Source organism: Vipera ursinii, assembly GCF_947247035.1.
Source record: "Vipera ursinii genome assembly, chromosome: 2".
Classification (NCBI taxonomy): Eukaryota; Metazoa; Chordata; class Lepidosauria; order Squamata; family Viperidae; genus Vipera; species Vipera ursinii.
In genome coordinates, this window is record NC_139513.1 from 265,604,258 (window position 1) to 265,620,305 (window position 16,048).

At 41.1% G+C, this 16,048-nt stretch overlaps 1 protein-coding gene across 1 annotated transcript in view; it reads left to right on the forward strand.

Moving 5' to 3' along the window:
- Positions 1-1,073: 1,073 nt before the first annotated feature.
- Positions 1,074-16,048, forward strand: part of LOC310633465 (interleukin-6 receptor subunit beta-like) — a gene marked incomplete at its 5' end in the record, with an annotated part of 56,670 nt that continues 41,695 nt past the window's right edge. Inside the window, one exon of the mRNA XM_083351171.1 lies at positions 1,074-1,125. Within this exon, the coding sequence (XP_083207297.1) occupies positions 1,074-1,125 (52 nt within the window). The remainder of the gene's footprint in view (positions 1,126-16,048) is intronic.

Below are 16,048 nucleotides of genomic sequence, written 5' to 3' on the forward strand. Positions count from 1 at the left end.
GATCTAATTTGAATAGACAAAAGACATTCAACAGTTGTAGTCCTTTAGAGGTAGGATACCTGCAGCCTGACATACTACAGGTAGTCCACAACTTGCGACCACAATTGAACACAAAATTTCAGTTGCTAAGCGAGACAGTTGTTAAGTGAGTTGTGCTCCATTTTACGATCTTTTTTGCCACAGTTGTTAAGTGTATCACTACAGTTGTTAAGTTAGTAACACAGCTGTTAAGTGAATCTAGATTCCCCATTGACTTTTCTTGTCAGGAGTTTTCAAAAGGAGTTTGCAAAAGATGATCACATGACCCTGGGACATGGCAACCCTCATAAATACATGTCAATTGCCAAGCATTTCAATTTTGATCATATGAACATGGGGATGCTGCAACAGTTGTAAGTGTGAAAAACGGTCATAAGTCACTTTTTTCAGTGCTGTTGTAACTTTGAACAACCACCCAATGAACTGTTGTAAGGAGAACTACCTATACATCACATCTCTGAGAAATCTTCATGCTGATAAGTTGCTGGGAATTGTCATGGGGGGGGAGATTGTGTGTCTGTTCACCTTCATTCCTTTAGCCAAATATGAGCGAGCAGTATGCTGCAGCCAATGCAGTCCTAGGCTGCATCAATAGAGGGAAAGAATCAATATCATGTGAAATGTTAATATCGTTGTATACTGCCTCGTAATATCACACTTGGAATTCTACATCCAGTTTTGTTCGCCATGATATAAAAACATGTTGAGATTCTAGAAAGAATGCAGCGAAGAGCAATAAAGATGATTAAGAGTAAAGGTTTCCCCTGTCCAGTTGTGTCCAACTCTAAGGAGTGGTGCTCATCTCTCTTTCTTAGCCAAGGGAGCCAGCGTTGCCTGCAGACATTTCCATGATAATGCGGCTAGCATGATTATATGCCGAGGCACACATAGTGCTGTTACCTTCCAAACAAAGTGGAACCTATTTATCTACTTGCATTTTCATGCTTTCGAACTGCTAGATGGGCAGGCACTGGGGTAAGTAACTGGAGCTCACCCAATTGCGAGCACTCTGGTCTCGAACCTGGGCTGATATCATGATTCAGGAGCTAGAGGCTAAAACATGCAATGAATGGTTGCAGGAGCAAGGTATGTTTAATCTAACAAAGGACTAGGGATGACAGTCTTCCAATATTGAGCAGCTGTCAAGGAGAACTGGGGGACAACCTATTCTCCAAAGCACTTGAGGGCAAGACAAGAAGTTGTGGGTGCCTCCAGAAGTTGTGGGTGCTCCATCACTGGAGGTTTTTAAGAAGAGATTGTCATTTGTCTAGAATGATATAGAGTCTCCTGATTGGGCAGGGATTGGACTAGAAGATCTCCAAGGTCCCTTCCAACTCAGTTATTCTCTTACAAATGTCTCCTTCCTACAATGGCTTCCCTCTGTCTGCCTCATCCAGAGTGGGGACAGTAGGACAGTGGGAAGGATAATTAGACATAGATAGATAGATAGATAGATAGATAGATAGATAGATAGATAGATAGATAGATAGATAGATAGATCCCAAATCTAGAGTATCTTTTTAATATCCCTGTGTTTTCTTAGTTCCTAAACAACATATATTTTATGCAGACAATTTAATGACTTGAAGTAGTTATGACATCATCTGAGCTGTGCTTATTATTGGGCGATTTGAAAATGTATGAATTAATAATGTGCTTGTACATTGTGGGTTTGGCCAGAGTCGTCCACAAAATTAACACTTAAAGGTAAGTCTCTCCCTCTGGGGTTGCTGCTTTATAACTACAAGTCTTGTTGCATCAAACTCTGTTTCCCACCATGCAACTCAAAAAATGAGAATGGGATAAGACGGCTCCTTATTTAGAGCTACCAAATATCAAGGTCTAAAACAAAGAGGAAATATCTGCATATAAAGTTGCATAATATTTTTAGTTTTTTGATTCCAACTAACTCAACCCATAATTTGGGTTGGGTTTTATTATTTCTTTCATTCCATCATCTGTAATTTTTGTTTTTCAGTTAAACAAAGATGTTTTATTCCAATAGTATAGTAAATAGTAGAAACACATCTCCTACATGGCAACTATAAACTGGGTGGAATGCTCAAAATATTAGGGCAAGAACAGGCAAAAACAAAGCAAATAGTGCTATAATTTTTGATACAGATGATATACTAAAGTACTATGAAAATTGTTTGGTTCGAATTGACGAGGACTCAGAGTGGTTAACACTGAACGAGTTTATTGAATACACAAAGTCAACTGTCAACTGTCAAATGTTGCAACCCTTTTATAGAGAAAGCGTTTGAACTGTAACCAATACAAGCAGTCTGTTTTCCCGCTCCTTGGTTGTGGCGTCCAATGATTACACCTTATTTTCCCGCTTTAAACCTTGCAAAGCTGCACTGTGTTTGCAATCTCTTCCATGGCTTATTGCTAACTATTTACATACACAACACCCCTTACCCCCCAGTTGGTGTCATTTCTTTACAAAATCCATTAGGTATTTTGGTGGCCTATGTATTCTGGATGGGTATCTGTTACTTTGGCTATTAGGGACCCTTCTTCCTGGTTGACTGCTTGGCTGCTGGTTACTATGCTGGTTACTACTAGACCTGGGCTCAGGGTTACTGGCTTCAGATGTACTGCCTTGTGTATTAGGTTGTGTTTGGGATTCAGTGGTCACTGGCCTACTTCGCAGGGGTATTTCCCAATCAATTGGACTGAATTGTTGTTGTTGGGCATCAGGGAATGTGTCATCTTGCCCAACCTCTACACCACTTTCTGGCCTAATGTTGTCTGTACTGTTTCCCCTTACTGAGCTTTGGTCCCCCTCAGCCGGCACACACCCACTAGATCTTTTCCTCAGCTGGTCTATGTGTCTTTTACAGATCCTATTCCCTTCCCCCTCAATGATGTATGATAGGGGACCTAAGATTTCAGTTACCACCCCTGGAATCCATTTGTCCCCTTGGGCGTAGTTCCTGGCCCAAATCAAGTCCCCCACTTCAAATGTTCTGTTAGGAATGTCTAATTCAATGTTTGGTTGGAGTCTGTCAGGGTGTAGTCTGTCCAACTTGGTCAAAATTTTCCTGCCCCACCTCATTTCAGCTGGACTTTTCCCTGTAGCCGAACAAGGGGTTGTGTGCTGAGCCAACAAGAACTCAGCTAGTCTCTGATGCCAGTCACCTCGAATGATTCTTTTAAGCGCGTCCTTCGTGGTCCTCACATTCCTTTCAGCCAATCCGTTGGTGGAGGGGTGGAAGGGTGCAGAAGTCTTATGCTTAATCGAGTTGGCCTTGAGGAAATCCTGAAATTCAATAGATGTGAATTGTGGCCCGTTATCAGACACTATTAAATCCGGCAACCCATGAGTGGCAAAGAGGCCCCTTAATGCCTGTATTGTTCTGCCTGCCGTTACTGAACTGACCGGTACTACTTCTAGCCATCTAGAGTAGCTGTCGACCACTACAAGGAACGTTAACCCCTGGAAAGGTCCAGCGAAGTCAATATGAATCCTGGACCAAGGATTCCTAGCTAGCTCCCATTTATGTGTGCGGATGTGTTGTTGTTCAGGCCTGGAACGTTGGCACAGATGGCAATTGGCAACGCATTCCTCAATGTCGTGGTCCAATCCTGGCCACCACAAGTGACTCCTAGCCAGGGCCTTCATCCTTACTATTCCGGGGTGTCCCTCATGCAATTCAAATAGAATAGCTGATTTGTGGATTTCTGGAATTACTACACGAGTTCCCCAGAGTAAGCAACCCATATGAACTGATAGTTCATCTTTCCTTCTGAAAAATGGACTGTATTTTACGTCCGGGTTGGCGTTGGGCCAACCGCTCATGACCCAGGCCATTACTCTCCTTAAGATGAGGTCCTTATTGGTTGCCTCAGCTATGTCTTTAGCAGTTAGGGGCAGATCAGGAATATCTTGTAGGGACATTACTTGTCCCACTGGGGCAGGGTCCTCCTCTGTTGTGCTAAGGGGCAATCTGCTAAGAGCGTCTGCGTGACCCATGTCCTTACCTGGTCGGTATTGGAGGGAAAATGAATATGCTGAGAGGAAAATGGACCATCTCAGCATCCTGGGAGACATAATTTGGGGAGTCTGTTTATCTGTGGTAAACAGTCCCAGCAGGGGTTTGTGGTCTGTCAGTATTGTAAAGTTCCTGCCATACAGGTAGTCGTGGAACTTTTTAACTCCTGCCACTATGGCTAAAGCTTCCCGGTCTATTTGAGCATAGTTCCGCTCTGCCTTGGTTAGTGTGCGGGAGTAGTAAGCAATGGGTCTTTGCATTCCCTGGGTGTCTAAATGGCTGATTACTGCCCCAACGCCATAAGGCGAAGCATCGCACGCCAGGTAGATTGGTCTGTTTTCTATAAAGTGGGTTACAGTTGAGCTACTGGAAAGGATGTCTTTTAAGGTCTGGAAACTCGCTTTGTGCTTGTCTTGCCAATGCCAAGGGGTCTTCTTATCTAAAAGCCTGTGCAGTGGTTCTGCAATGGCAGCCTTATGTGGCACAAAAGTGTGATAAAAATTTACCAAGCCTAGGAAGGCCTGTAGCTCAGCCTTGTTCCTTGGTTCAGGAGCCCCTTTTATTGCTTTAATTTTTTCAGGGGTAGGGTGGACTCCGCTTTTGTCAATCCTGAACCCCAAAAAATCAGTGGATTTAACCCCTATGCTACATTTTTCCTTTTTTAATTTTAATCCAGCCTTTCTAAATCTACCCAGTACCTGTTCCAGCCGCTCTACTAACATTCCTTCATCTTTTCCAGCTATTAGGACATCATCAAAGTAAGGGCATACTCCAGGTATGCCCTTTAAGGTCCTCTCCATCACTTCTTGGAAGATGCCTGGAGCTGCTGCAATTCCAAATTGCAGTCTGTGGACTCGGAACGCCCCCTTGTGGGTAACAATTGTCTGTGCCTCTGCAGCCTCTTTGGAAACAGTCAACTGTAAGTACGCATGCGCCAAGTCGAGCTTGGCGAAGATGGCGGCGTCCTGGATCGTGGCGAGGACCTGCTTCACCGTCGGGACCGGGTAAGCATGCTTTTTCATTCCAATGTTGAGGGTCGCCTTGTAGTCGGCGCAGATTCTCACATCCCCATTGGGTTTGAGGGGTGTGACAATCGGCGTCTCCCACAAACCGCCCTCAACAGGTTCTAAAACTCCGAGGCCTACAAGCCGGTCGAGCTCGGCCTCGATTTTTTCTTTTAAGGCAAAAGGTACCCTCCGGGCCTTTAGCCTGATTGGATTTACTGAGGGGTCTAGGTTAAAATTAATGGGGGGCCCTTTGTACTTGCCTAGAGATCCATCGAATACGTCTGCAAATTCTTTGCAGACGGATTCGAGGGTCTTATTTCTAATCACTGAATTTATTCCCCCTATCCAAATTCCCAGGGCAGGAAACCAATTAAGCCCTATTAAGCTGGTCCTATTTCCCTCCGTAACTATCAAATCTAAGACCCCCTTAAACCCCTTAAAGTTTACTCTAAGGCTGGTCTTTCCTTTTACGATTATTGGACTTTTTTGGAAGTCCATTAATTGAATATTTGTTGGACTAAGTGGAATTCTTTTTCCGCTTAGTTGTTCAATTTTCTCAAGGGTTTCAGTGGAAATTATCGACACTGAAGCCCCTGAGTCGATTTCCATTCTGCAAGGGACCCCTTGCAGAAGGACTGTGATTTTTAATTTTCCGTCCGGAAAATTGTGCCCCCTTCCCCGCCGTCTCCGATTGACTCGGGCCACCTCCCTTAGGTTTGGAAATTTCACCCGGGTTCTAGGGGTCTCCTTGCCACTAGCATTGGGGGTTACCTTACCCTCTGGCCACACATCGACTTCGTTCAGACGGGAGTCCCGAACGCGGTTTCTGCAGATGGCCTGGATGTGGCCGGTCTTGCCGCAAGCCCTGCACTTGGCGGTGCGGAATCGGCAGGAAGCGCGGGGATGGTTGCCGCCACAGCTGCCACATCGGTTCTGGGTGTCGTTGTCGCGCGGTCTGGTTGCGGTGTCCCGCCACGGTCGTTGTGCCCCGGTCGGTGGTCTTTGCGGTGTTGCGGGTTGTTGCCGGCGGCCAGGTTCCGGCCCCTCGCTTCTGAGTTGTCTTGGTGCCATCTTTCCGAATCGCCTGGAGACTTCGGCGATCTCTTCCTCCCACTGCTGATCCACCTCCCCGCAGTCCACATAGCCCTCTTGGTTAATTTCGGGTGCTGCCGCCATGCTACTGCGGGGGGGGTCGCGATACCCGGTTGACTCATACGTTAGGAGTTCGTCGAGCACTTCCTGTAAATCGCCGGTAGGTTTGGCGATTATTCTATTTTGTAATTGTTCATCACGTAAGCCCAGCACGACTCTGTCCCGAATTCTAATTTCTAAATTATCGTATTTGCAACGTACTGCGGCTTCCCTGACGGCAGCGACGAATTTCTGTATGGACTCCCCCGGTCTCTGATTTCTCTTCTCGAAGATGCGCCGCCAAAAGAGTTCGGACCTTCGGGGAGTAAAGTGAACCTTTAGTTTTGCGAGGAGGTCGGCATAGGGCACGCTGGAGACTGGTTGTGGCTGGCACAGCCCGACAGCAACTCTGTAGACCGGTGTGCCGCAAATTGTCAAAAGTGCCGCCGCTTTTTTTCGGTCGTCAGTGATTCCGTTCACTAACAGGAATCCTTCGACCTGACCGATGTATTCTTCCCAATCTTCGGGGAAGTTAGGGTCGAATTCCTTCAGTGACCCGATTTGCGCCATTCGGAGAATTTTTTTCCTATTCTGCCGCGGCCGCTCGGTTGACTGTGACTCGCTCTGAATTTGCCGCCTTCACGACAATTCTTCCTAATCTCTGGTCTTCTGTCAATCCCATCCTCGTCGCCAGTTGTTTGGTTCGAATTGACGAGGACTCAGAGTGGTTAACACTGAACGAGTTTATTGAATACACAAAGTCAACTGTCAACTGTCAAATGTTGCAACCCTTTTATAGAGAAAGCGTTTGAACTGTAACCAATACAAGCAGTCTGTTTTCCCGCTCCTTGGTTGTGGCGTCCAATGATTACACCTTATTTTCCCGCTTTAAACCTTGCAAAGCTGCACTGTGTTTGCAATCTCTTCCATGGCTTATTGCTAACTATTTACATACACAACAAAAATGCCCCCCAATACAGGTAATTCTCGACTTACAACAGTTCATTTATTGATCATTCAATATTAAAAATGGCACTGAAAAAGTGACATGACCGTTTTTCACACTTATAACTATTGCAGCCTCCCCATGGTCACATGATCAAAATTCAGACACTTGGCAACTGACTCATATTTACGATGATTGCAGTATCCCAGGATCATGTGACCTTCTATTAAGCAAAGTCTATGGGGAAGCCAAAAGGGACGCGGTGGCTCAGTGGGTTAGGACACTGAGCTTGACGATCAGAAGGTCGGCAGTTTGGCGGGTCGAATCCCGAGTGCCGCGTAACAGAGTGAGCACCTGATTCACTTAACAACTCTGTTACTAATTGATCAGTTGCAGTGATTCACTTAACATCTGTGACAAGAAAGGTTATAAAATGGGGCAAAATTAGCAACAGAAACATGGGGCTCAATTATGGTCATGAGTCAAGGACTGCCTGTAATTTTTAAAACATTTGAAAGCTCTTTTCCATTTTCTGTTTCTTTCTGCTGTGCCCATGCACATTTCTCATTGGAATTAATTCTTTTATGCGAATTGGATTATTCGGCAAATAGGCATGAAGGTTTTTGCATTACTCTCTGTTCCTGCTACATTTCATTGCTTTCCCCCCCTCCCCCCTCTCCTTCTCATCTACTAATCATACCTAGCAACCACTTACACTGTAATTTCTTGAATATTCTGCTTCAGAATTTTTAAAAAGGGCTACTTATAATAGTAGCTGAGAAAGAAAAGGGAAAAAAAGGAGGAACAAAATAAACAACTGCAAGAAATGGCATCACTACCATTCCTTTTGGATGCCTTGCGTCATATGTGGATTTTCTAAAGGGGTTTGTGTGTTTGGGGGGGACGGGTTTGAGGAGAATAGAATTAGTTTGCAGACAGATTGAATTAAAACAACTGGCATATTCAGTTCTTTAGTGTAAGCATTTGATTTAATCTCTGTGAGCCCTGGCAGTCCCTTTTTAAAAACTGAATTTTATTTTTATGTGACAGTAAACTGTTAACAGAAATCAGTTCTAATACATAAAATAAGCATTAATCATTGTCCTCTCTGCCATTTTGACTTTTTTGTTTCAGTATCTGGTCTTGTGCTTCACACTAAGTTGTAACAACAAGGTTTGCTAGGCAAGGCTAAGCTGAGCTGGTACTTTATGCTTCATCACAATGTAAGGATGTCTTTGAATTAGCTTTGCGTGTTTGTTTGATAATAATGAGTTATGTCAGCGCAGCAGTTATGATTTGTAAACCTTCATTAAGGGTTGGGGATTTATTTATTTATGTGATTTCTCTACCACCTGAAACCTAAAGGAGTCTAGGCAGCTTACAAAACCTGTAATGCAAAAATACAATATAAATGTCAGAATTGTGATTACCTAAAATAATAACAGAAAACATATCTTTTCCCCCAACAGACACTAAAAATAAGCTGAAATATTTGATATGGCATCTAAGACTCAAAGTGTTTTCACCTATTTACAGAAGACTGGGAAAGTGGGAGCCATCTGTCAGCCCTCCCAGAGAAAAGACATGACTAGATGGATTAATTCTACTTTATTATAAAATGACATTAACAGAATTTTGCTCATCTGAAAGTATAAACTTCTTGTAACTGCTTGATCCATTAGGCTGAGCCCTTCCTCTGAATTTTTTTCTCTGACTATTAAACCTTTGGGAACTTCCTCCTCTCTTGCCTAATTGTTTTCTAGGCAACATCTCCTCCCTTCATTCTCAAAGTCATCCACACATTCCATTACTACACAATGCTTTCCACAGGAGACAAGCTGTTCCCAAGGAGAGTGAGCCACCACACTGAATGCCTGTAATTACAGGCCCCTTTCATTAAAACATAGCTTGAAGGGCTTCCCATTCAATCATATTGCAAACAATTTAAATCTACTTAACAAAAAAAACAATTAAACTACAGTGTTCTGTTATATGGAAACCATGATTTTGAAGCCCTCCAACTTGACAGATACCTGAGATTTGGTGGAATTTCAAAATCCCAGGCCAACGTGGTACTTTCTGAATGTTGCTAGATCTTTATCTCAATACCTGCTAGGAGGATAGAGGAATGAGAATTGGATGTACTTGAGGAATTGTCTGAGGCAGTTTCTCAATATTGGCAACTTTAAGGACTTCAATTCTCAGAATTGAAGTCCAGTGCCAGCTGGCTGATTCTGGAGTTGAAATCCACACTTCTTAATGTTGCCAAAGTTGACCTAAGAATTCAAAGACTTGGGTGGTTTGAAGAAGCTGTCATTAAACTTTATTAAAAGCTCATTAATTCACCAGCTACTAATGGACATTGAAGAAGATACCACAAAAATAAAATCTTGGATAATTTGAGGAAAGGTTACCTGAATACATTGGAGGTACTTTCATATATGATGATTTTCATTCTATTTTCTCTTTATAATGTCTTACACACTTGTGTTAAGTTTTTGTTCATCTTACTTCAGCCAGCCTGAACATAGTGAAAGACAATACTATAAACTGATTAGTTCTTTACTAAACTGTCCAATAAATCTATTTTTAAAATGGTATTCAAATTGTGTCACATTCTATGGAGTAATAAAAAATATCTTCCCATCACTCCAAACAAAATAAAATAAATAGTCCTTCCCAATCCACATAATTTCATTTTTTTTTCAGGTGTGCATTTCTATCTGCAAAGAAATAAGAACATTTACTATGTTGGGCAAGTCCTGTTTTGAAGACAGGACTTCAATGGGAAATTGGTGCTATAGGGCATTGTATGCCAAAACAACTAGACCAGGGGTACGAGACGATATTCCAGGGGGTGCGAAAACTTGGGTTTTCAAAATTATAGTGTATATGCATAATTCGTTGGCATTATTTCGAACTTTTGTAAGGGGTGCAAGAAAATATCAGTAGCATTCTAGGGGTGCGGGGTATAGAAAAGGTTGGGAACCACTGGGCTAGACACAGAGACAGTTTCTTCCTTTGTGCCATTACCCTAATTCTCACAGCTGGGTATGGATATATATATTAATCCATAGGTAATATATGCACAGGGCGTGGCTGCAGCATTGATCACTTTTAGTATTCTTACTTCTACCTTTTATTAGCTGTACATGTTGTTGTTGTTGTTGTTGTTATTCTGATGTTTTGTAAGTACACTGAATGCCTCTGTACCGGAGACAATTTCCTTGTGCATCTAACCAAATAAAACCAAAGTAAGTAAGTAAATAAGTTTTGTTTCTATTTTAAAAGCCTCTGATAACTGTAATACTGGTAGTTCTCAGTTTATAACCATTCATTTAGCAACTAAAGTTACAATGGTGCTGAAAAAAGGTAACTTAGGAATAGCCCTCACACTTATGACCAACACAGTGTCCCTGTGGTCACATGATCAGAAATTGGACCCTTTGCAACCAGCATGAATTTATGATGTTTACAGGAGCCCCAAGACACATGGTCACCATTTCTGACCTTCACAGCTGGCTTTGGACAAGCAAAGTCAATGGGGAAAGCCAGATTCACTTAATGACCATGTGCTTCACTTAAGAACCACTGTGATTTACTTAACAACTAGGGCAAAAAGGTCATAAAATAAGGTATGACTCACTTAACCATAACCTCACTTAATTGATACTGTCTGGTAGCAATTGTGATCATAAGTTGAAGAATTTTGGCATTTTGCAACTTGGAAATTTTCACAACAACTTAAACATGAATGAACATTCAGCCCTCAAAAAGTGTGGTGAGGAAAGGTGTGCCCCAAAACCAAACTGGATGATACAAAGAGTATTTCTGGATTGGTCTTATTCTTTTTCACAGTCCTGTGTATCAGTTTTCATTTGATTTGCTTTCTTAAGTGCCTTCTAGAGGAATTAGAACTCAAGATCCAAATATTCTCAAAGACACAAGAGTCATTGGCTGGGAATTCTGTGAACTGAGTCCCAAAACATCTGGGTCCACATGGAGCTGCTTTCTGTTTATTATTTAATACAAGACGAGCTGATTCTTTTATGTATTATTTTAGGAATCCCAGGGTGATGAAGCTGGCTGGATTTAAAAGGCTTAGTTCCTCAAATTATCAAAGGAAATATCCTGTTAAAGAAATTTGCATGCAAGTAACATTAAGTTCTTTTTCAGTTCTTTTAATGGCTGCAAGGAAAGCTTTTTAGGAAAAAAAGTTTTAATTGATTGATCTTCTAAATTTACAAGCATTTTTCTCTCTTACACTTTTCTGTTCATTTAAATCATGCTCTGGAAATTAATGTTTACCTTCTATCGTAGGAGTGATGCCAAATTCTGAAGGAGGGGTAGGGAACTGACATGGGAAAATAGTGCAAAAATTGACCCCTATGTCACATTGGCTATTTTCCCTAACCTTCTTGGGTTATGGCTTCTGATGTGTGAGACTGTGGAAGTCCTAACATGCTTAAAGCAGAACCTGATTGGCTAGATTGCCTGGAGATTTACCCAGATTTTTATATGTAACTCCACAGAGAGAGAAGATTTTCTTTCCTTAGCAGATTAGGTCAGGGGTAGGCAACCTCGGCTCTTTTATGACTCATGGACTTCAACTCCCAGAATTCCTGAGCCAGGGGTTGCCTACCCCTGGATTAGGTCATCATTAGCCATAGTTTCTTGGTGGGCTTTCTTCTTTTTTTTTCTTAGAAGGGATTTATATTTTATTTTCAAATTCAATAGATCCTGATACCAGAGTCTTCAAGCAGTGTTGTATATAAACTATATATGCAGCACACAGTATATTTCCTTTTAAGATGGCCCACTCTTAACCAAATCAAGCTTGCTCCCTATTGCCCACATTATAATGCTACTTCTTTTCTTTGATAAATATGAACTTCCAAATACTAATGAGCACATCTTATTCCCCTAAATGAGAACCTGTTTGATGTATTAGTTAAGACACTAGGCTACAAACTCAGAGATTGTTTTAGGCACAAACCCACCTGGCTGACCTTGGTCTTCTCTTAGCCCTAGGAGGAATACAATAGAAACCAATTCTGAAAATCTTGCCTCCAAAGTTACAAGGACTGGTCAGGCGTTTTCCAGGAGTCAAGACCGATTTAAAAAAGTAAAGCAAGCAAACAACCCTTAAATCCCTAAATACCCTTTCTGTGATCATTATTTTTTGCTGTTAGGCGTGAATGAATATTTAATATAAATGGCAACATTTAGAAACATTAGTACTTCTTTCATGCCATCTGATTTAAACCACAGTGTGCATGTTCTCCTAGGTTGGGGCATCATTTCTCTCAATTCTGCCAAATTTACTGTGAAATAACATACTTAATATTGTAAGATGGTGGCTACTTTCTAAGTATAGGTCCACTCCATCATCAAGAATGTAGCTGAGAAATTATAAGTATATTTTGCAGGTTGGCCCCAACTGCATAGTCACTGAGGGTACATAAATGCAGGTACATGTCCATCTGTTTGACAGAAAACCCTGCCAGGTTGCACTTTTGATATTTTGCTTCCCTTGCATTCAAGTTTTCCTCTAGAATTTCTCCAACATAACAACATCAAAATCATTGGCATTAGGGATGGCCATCAGGGTCTAGCCTGGCATTAAAATCCCCTCCTATTATGATTGATGATGCAGGATAGGGTTTAGTGCATTTAACTTTCATTTTCAATACACTCCTGGCTGGTTATTATCTGGGTGTGAGCCCTAAGAAGGGGAATGTATATATTAATGAAAATAATTTCAAACTTTTTGAGACACAGTAAAGAAGTTGCTACTAATGGCTGTAGGGTTGGCAGGCAGACATACTAAAATGCCAATCTGTGCTAAATAAATCTTTTAGATTTCCCCATTACCTTACCAGGTGCTGCCATACAAGACTTAATACAAAATTCATTACACACCAAGGTAATTGTAGCTCAAATCTCTTGCCAAAAAAAAGGATATCAAATTTTGAAAGGTACTTTTAAAAGGAATCAGTCTGTTGCATTTTCTGCCCAAACTGAAATACTCCAAGAGATAACAGTTTGAACAAATATTACACTCCCTACTTTTGTGGACTCACAGATGTTTTAAAGGTGTTGATTCTGTAAGGGGTGTGATGGAATGTAGTCCAGAATCACAGGAGGGCTCTTTCCCAGAAGGCAAAAGACAGTGGAGCATGGCATGTCTGGTAGACAAGAAAAGGGCAAAGGTGGACCCTCTCTAGCAATTCAGAACACTGTCTGTAATTGTTGTAGATAATTGCTTTAGGCAAACAACATTAAAGGAACTATTCAGAAATGTCATTCTTGGTTCTTCAGGTATGAAAGGGTGTGAAATTTCCCAACTCCTGATTGATTCCAGGACTCACTATGTGGTCCAATGCCCAGAGTAAGCCGCCCTGAGTCTTCGGAGAAGGGCGGGATATAAATGGAATTAAAATAAATAAATAAATAAATGTTCCTTGCACTTTGGATAGAGGGATTCCAATGAGACTGTTGGACAAGAGTAGAAAATATAATTTGCTGAGTGTCCTTTGCAGAACATAAGTTTCAATTTTCCTGCATCAGGTTTCCAGTAGACATCTGGAGTGACAAATTTGGATTTGGAACTACCACGTTTAGAAAAAAATAACAATATCAATAACAATAATAGAGTTGGAAGGGACCTTGGAGTTCTTCTAGACCAACCCCCTGCTCAGGCAGGAAACCCTATACCATTTCAGACAAATGTTTGTCCAGTCTCTTCTTAAAAACTTCCAGTGTTGGAGCATTCACAACTTCAGGAGGCAGGTTGTTCCACTGATTAATTGTTCTAAGTGTCAGGAAATTTCTCCTTAGTTCTAGGTTGCTTCTCTCTTTGATTACTTTCCATCCATTGCTTCTTGTCCTGACTTCATGTGCTTAGGAGAAAAGGTTGACTCCCTTTTCTTTGTGGAAGCCCCTGAGATATTGGAACACTGCTATCATGTCACCCCTCACCCTTCTCTTCATTAAATTAGACACACCCAATTGCAGCAACTGTTCCTTGTATGTTTTAGCCTCCAGTCTCCTAATTATCTTTGTTGCTCTTCTCTGTACTCTTTCTAGAGTCCCGACATCTTTTTTACTTCATGGTGACCAAAAGTGGATGCAGTATTCCAAGTGTGGCCTCACCAAGGCATTGTAAAGTGGTATTAACACTTCATGTGATCTTGATTCTAACCCTCTGTTAATGCAGCCTAGCACTGTGTTGGCTTTTTTGGCAGCTGCAGCAATGTCATTCTTGCCTTCTATGCTTAACCTTGTAGAAGAAAACATTAATTGCTTTGAATGTTCTGCAAAGCATAAACATCTTTTTACTGGTTCTATGACTTCTTGTGTTAATAGAGACTTCCTTCAGGCATCTGGACTTCTGCTGCTCTTCCCTTCTCTTCCCCTTTGCTACATTTGTGAATTATTTTGTGGAATTGACCTTCCCAGTAACATGCCCTCTTTCCAGCTGGAGCAGCTGTTCTAAAATAGCCATGCTTCCTATTAAATCTGCTGACAATTTAAGCTTATCTTCAAGGTCAGACACTGTCTGTTCTAGATTATTGTGGTCTTAACTCTGCTGTAATAGGAATGGGGTGTTTGTCTTTTGTCCTTGAAAACCATTTGAAACTTAGCAAGCAATGATTTCATCTCATAGCTGGGAGATTGTTGTGCAAGTATGAGGAGGATTATTTCTGATTGCAGAATCAGTGAATTGTGGTGAACATCTAGAGGGCTGTTTATCACTCTTCAGTCCAGCGCCTGGCTTTTGTTGATAAGACTCATATCAACCTGCAAAAGAACCTGCTTATCTGGTACACTCTGAAAAGTAAGAGATATTGGGGAATTTGTAAAGGTGGCCTGTCGGAAACTCACAGGCACCCACTGTCTCGAGAGGAGTATTACAAACAAAATAATCTTCTAGGATCTTTCTCAGATCATTCCCCTCGTCTCTCAAAGATGGCTCTAATCATTTGAATAATAAAGAAAAAAAGCTGGGTAATACTTTCTAAGCCACTCCCTCTTCCAAAACTGGAAATTCATTGTGGAGTGAGAGATGGTGTCCTCTAAAGTCTTAAATCATTTTTAAATTAAATACAGTTGATTTCTCACTTTGTTCTTCAGGTAGCTAGTAAATGGTCCATCTTTAGCAGTTTCACCATTTCCCTCATTGCTTGACTGGGGCTAGAGACTTATCCCCAGAATTCTAACTGTATCTGGGGGGAAAAACTGTACAATATAAAATCTCCAAAAGTAGATGATTAAAAATAATAAAATTCTTCAAGAGAAGCAAGGCACTTACCAATGATAGTCCATCCCCTTTTGTTAAAGTTATATATCACCATTCACCATGGCATACACAGAGACCCCTCCTATTTTCTTCACAGCCATAACTCTGTGAGATAATTTGGACTGATAAAGTTTAACTGGTCAATTATGATACTAGATTAGTGGCACTGAAACTTTTCAGTCCATTTTTTCAAGTTTGTGAATTTATTTTATTTGTTTGTTTGTTTGTTTGTTAAGTTTATATAGCTACCCATCTCACTGGAAGTGATCCTGATTGTCTTACAACAATTAAATAAAACAATAATTTAAAAATAGTCATTATAAAAACAATCATTAGATGATAGATAGATAGATAGATAGATAGATAGATAGATAGATAGATAGATAGATAGATATGGAGATATATAGAGAAAAAATAAGTAAATTAAAGGGAATGTTAAAAGAGTTTTAAGGAAACATATTTTGTTTCATAAAGAATTAATACCTTTATGTCTGCCTTTAGCTTTGTAAGAAAAGTTTATATATCCCAAAGGATTTTTTGCTGCCAAATTTACCAGCAGAATCAGGGCTACTGAGTGAAGAAAAAGGAGCCACATTTGACTCCTAGATAACAGAATAACAGA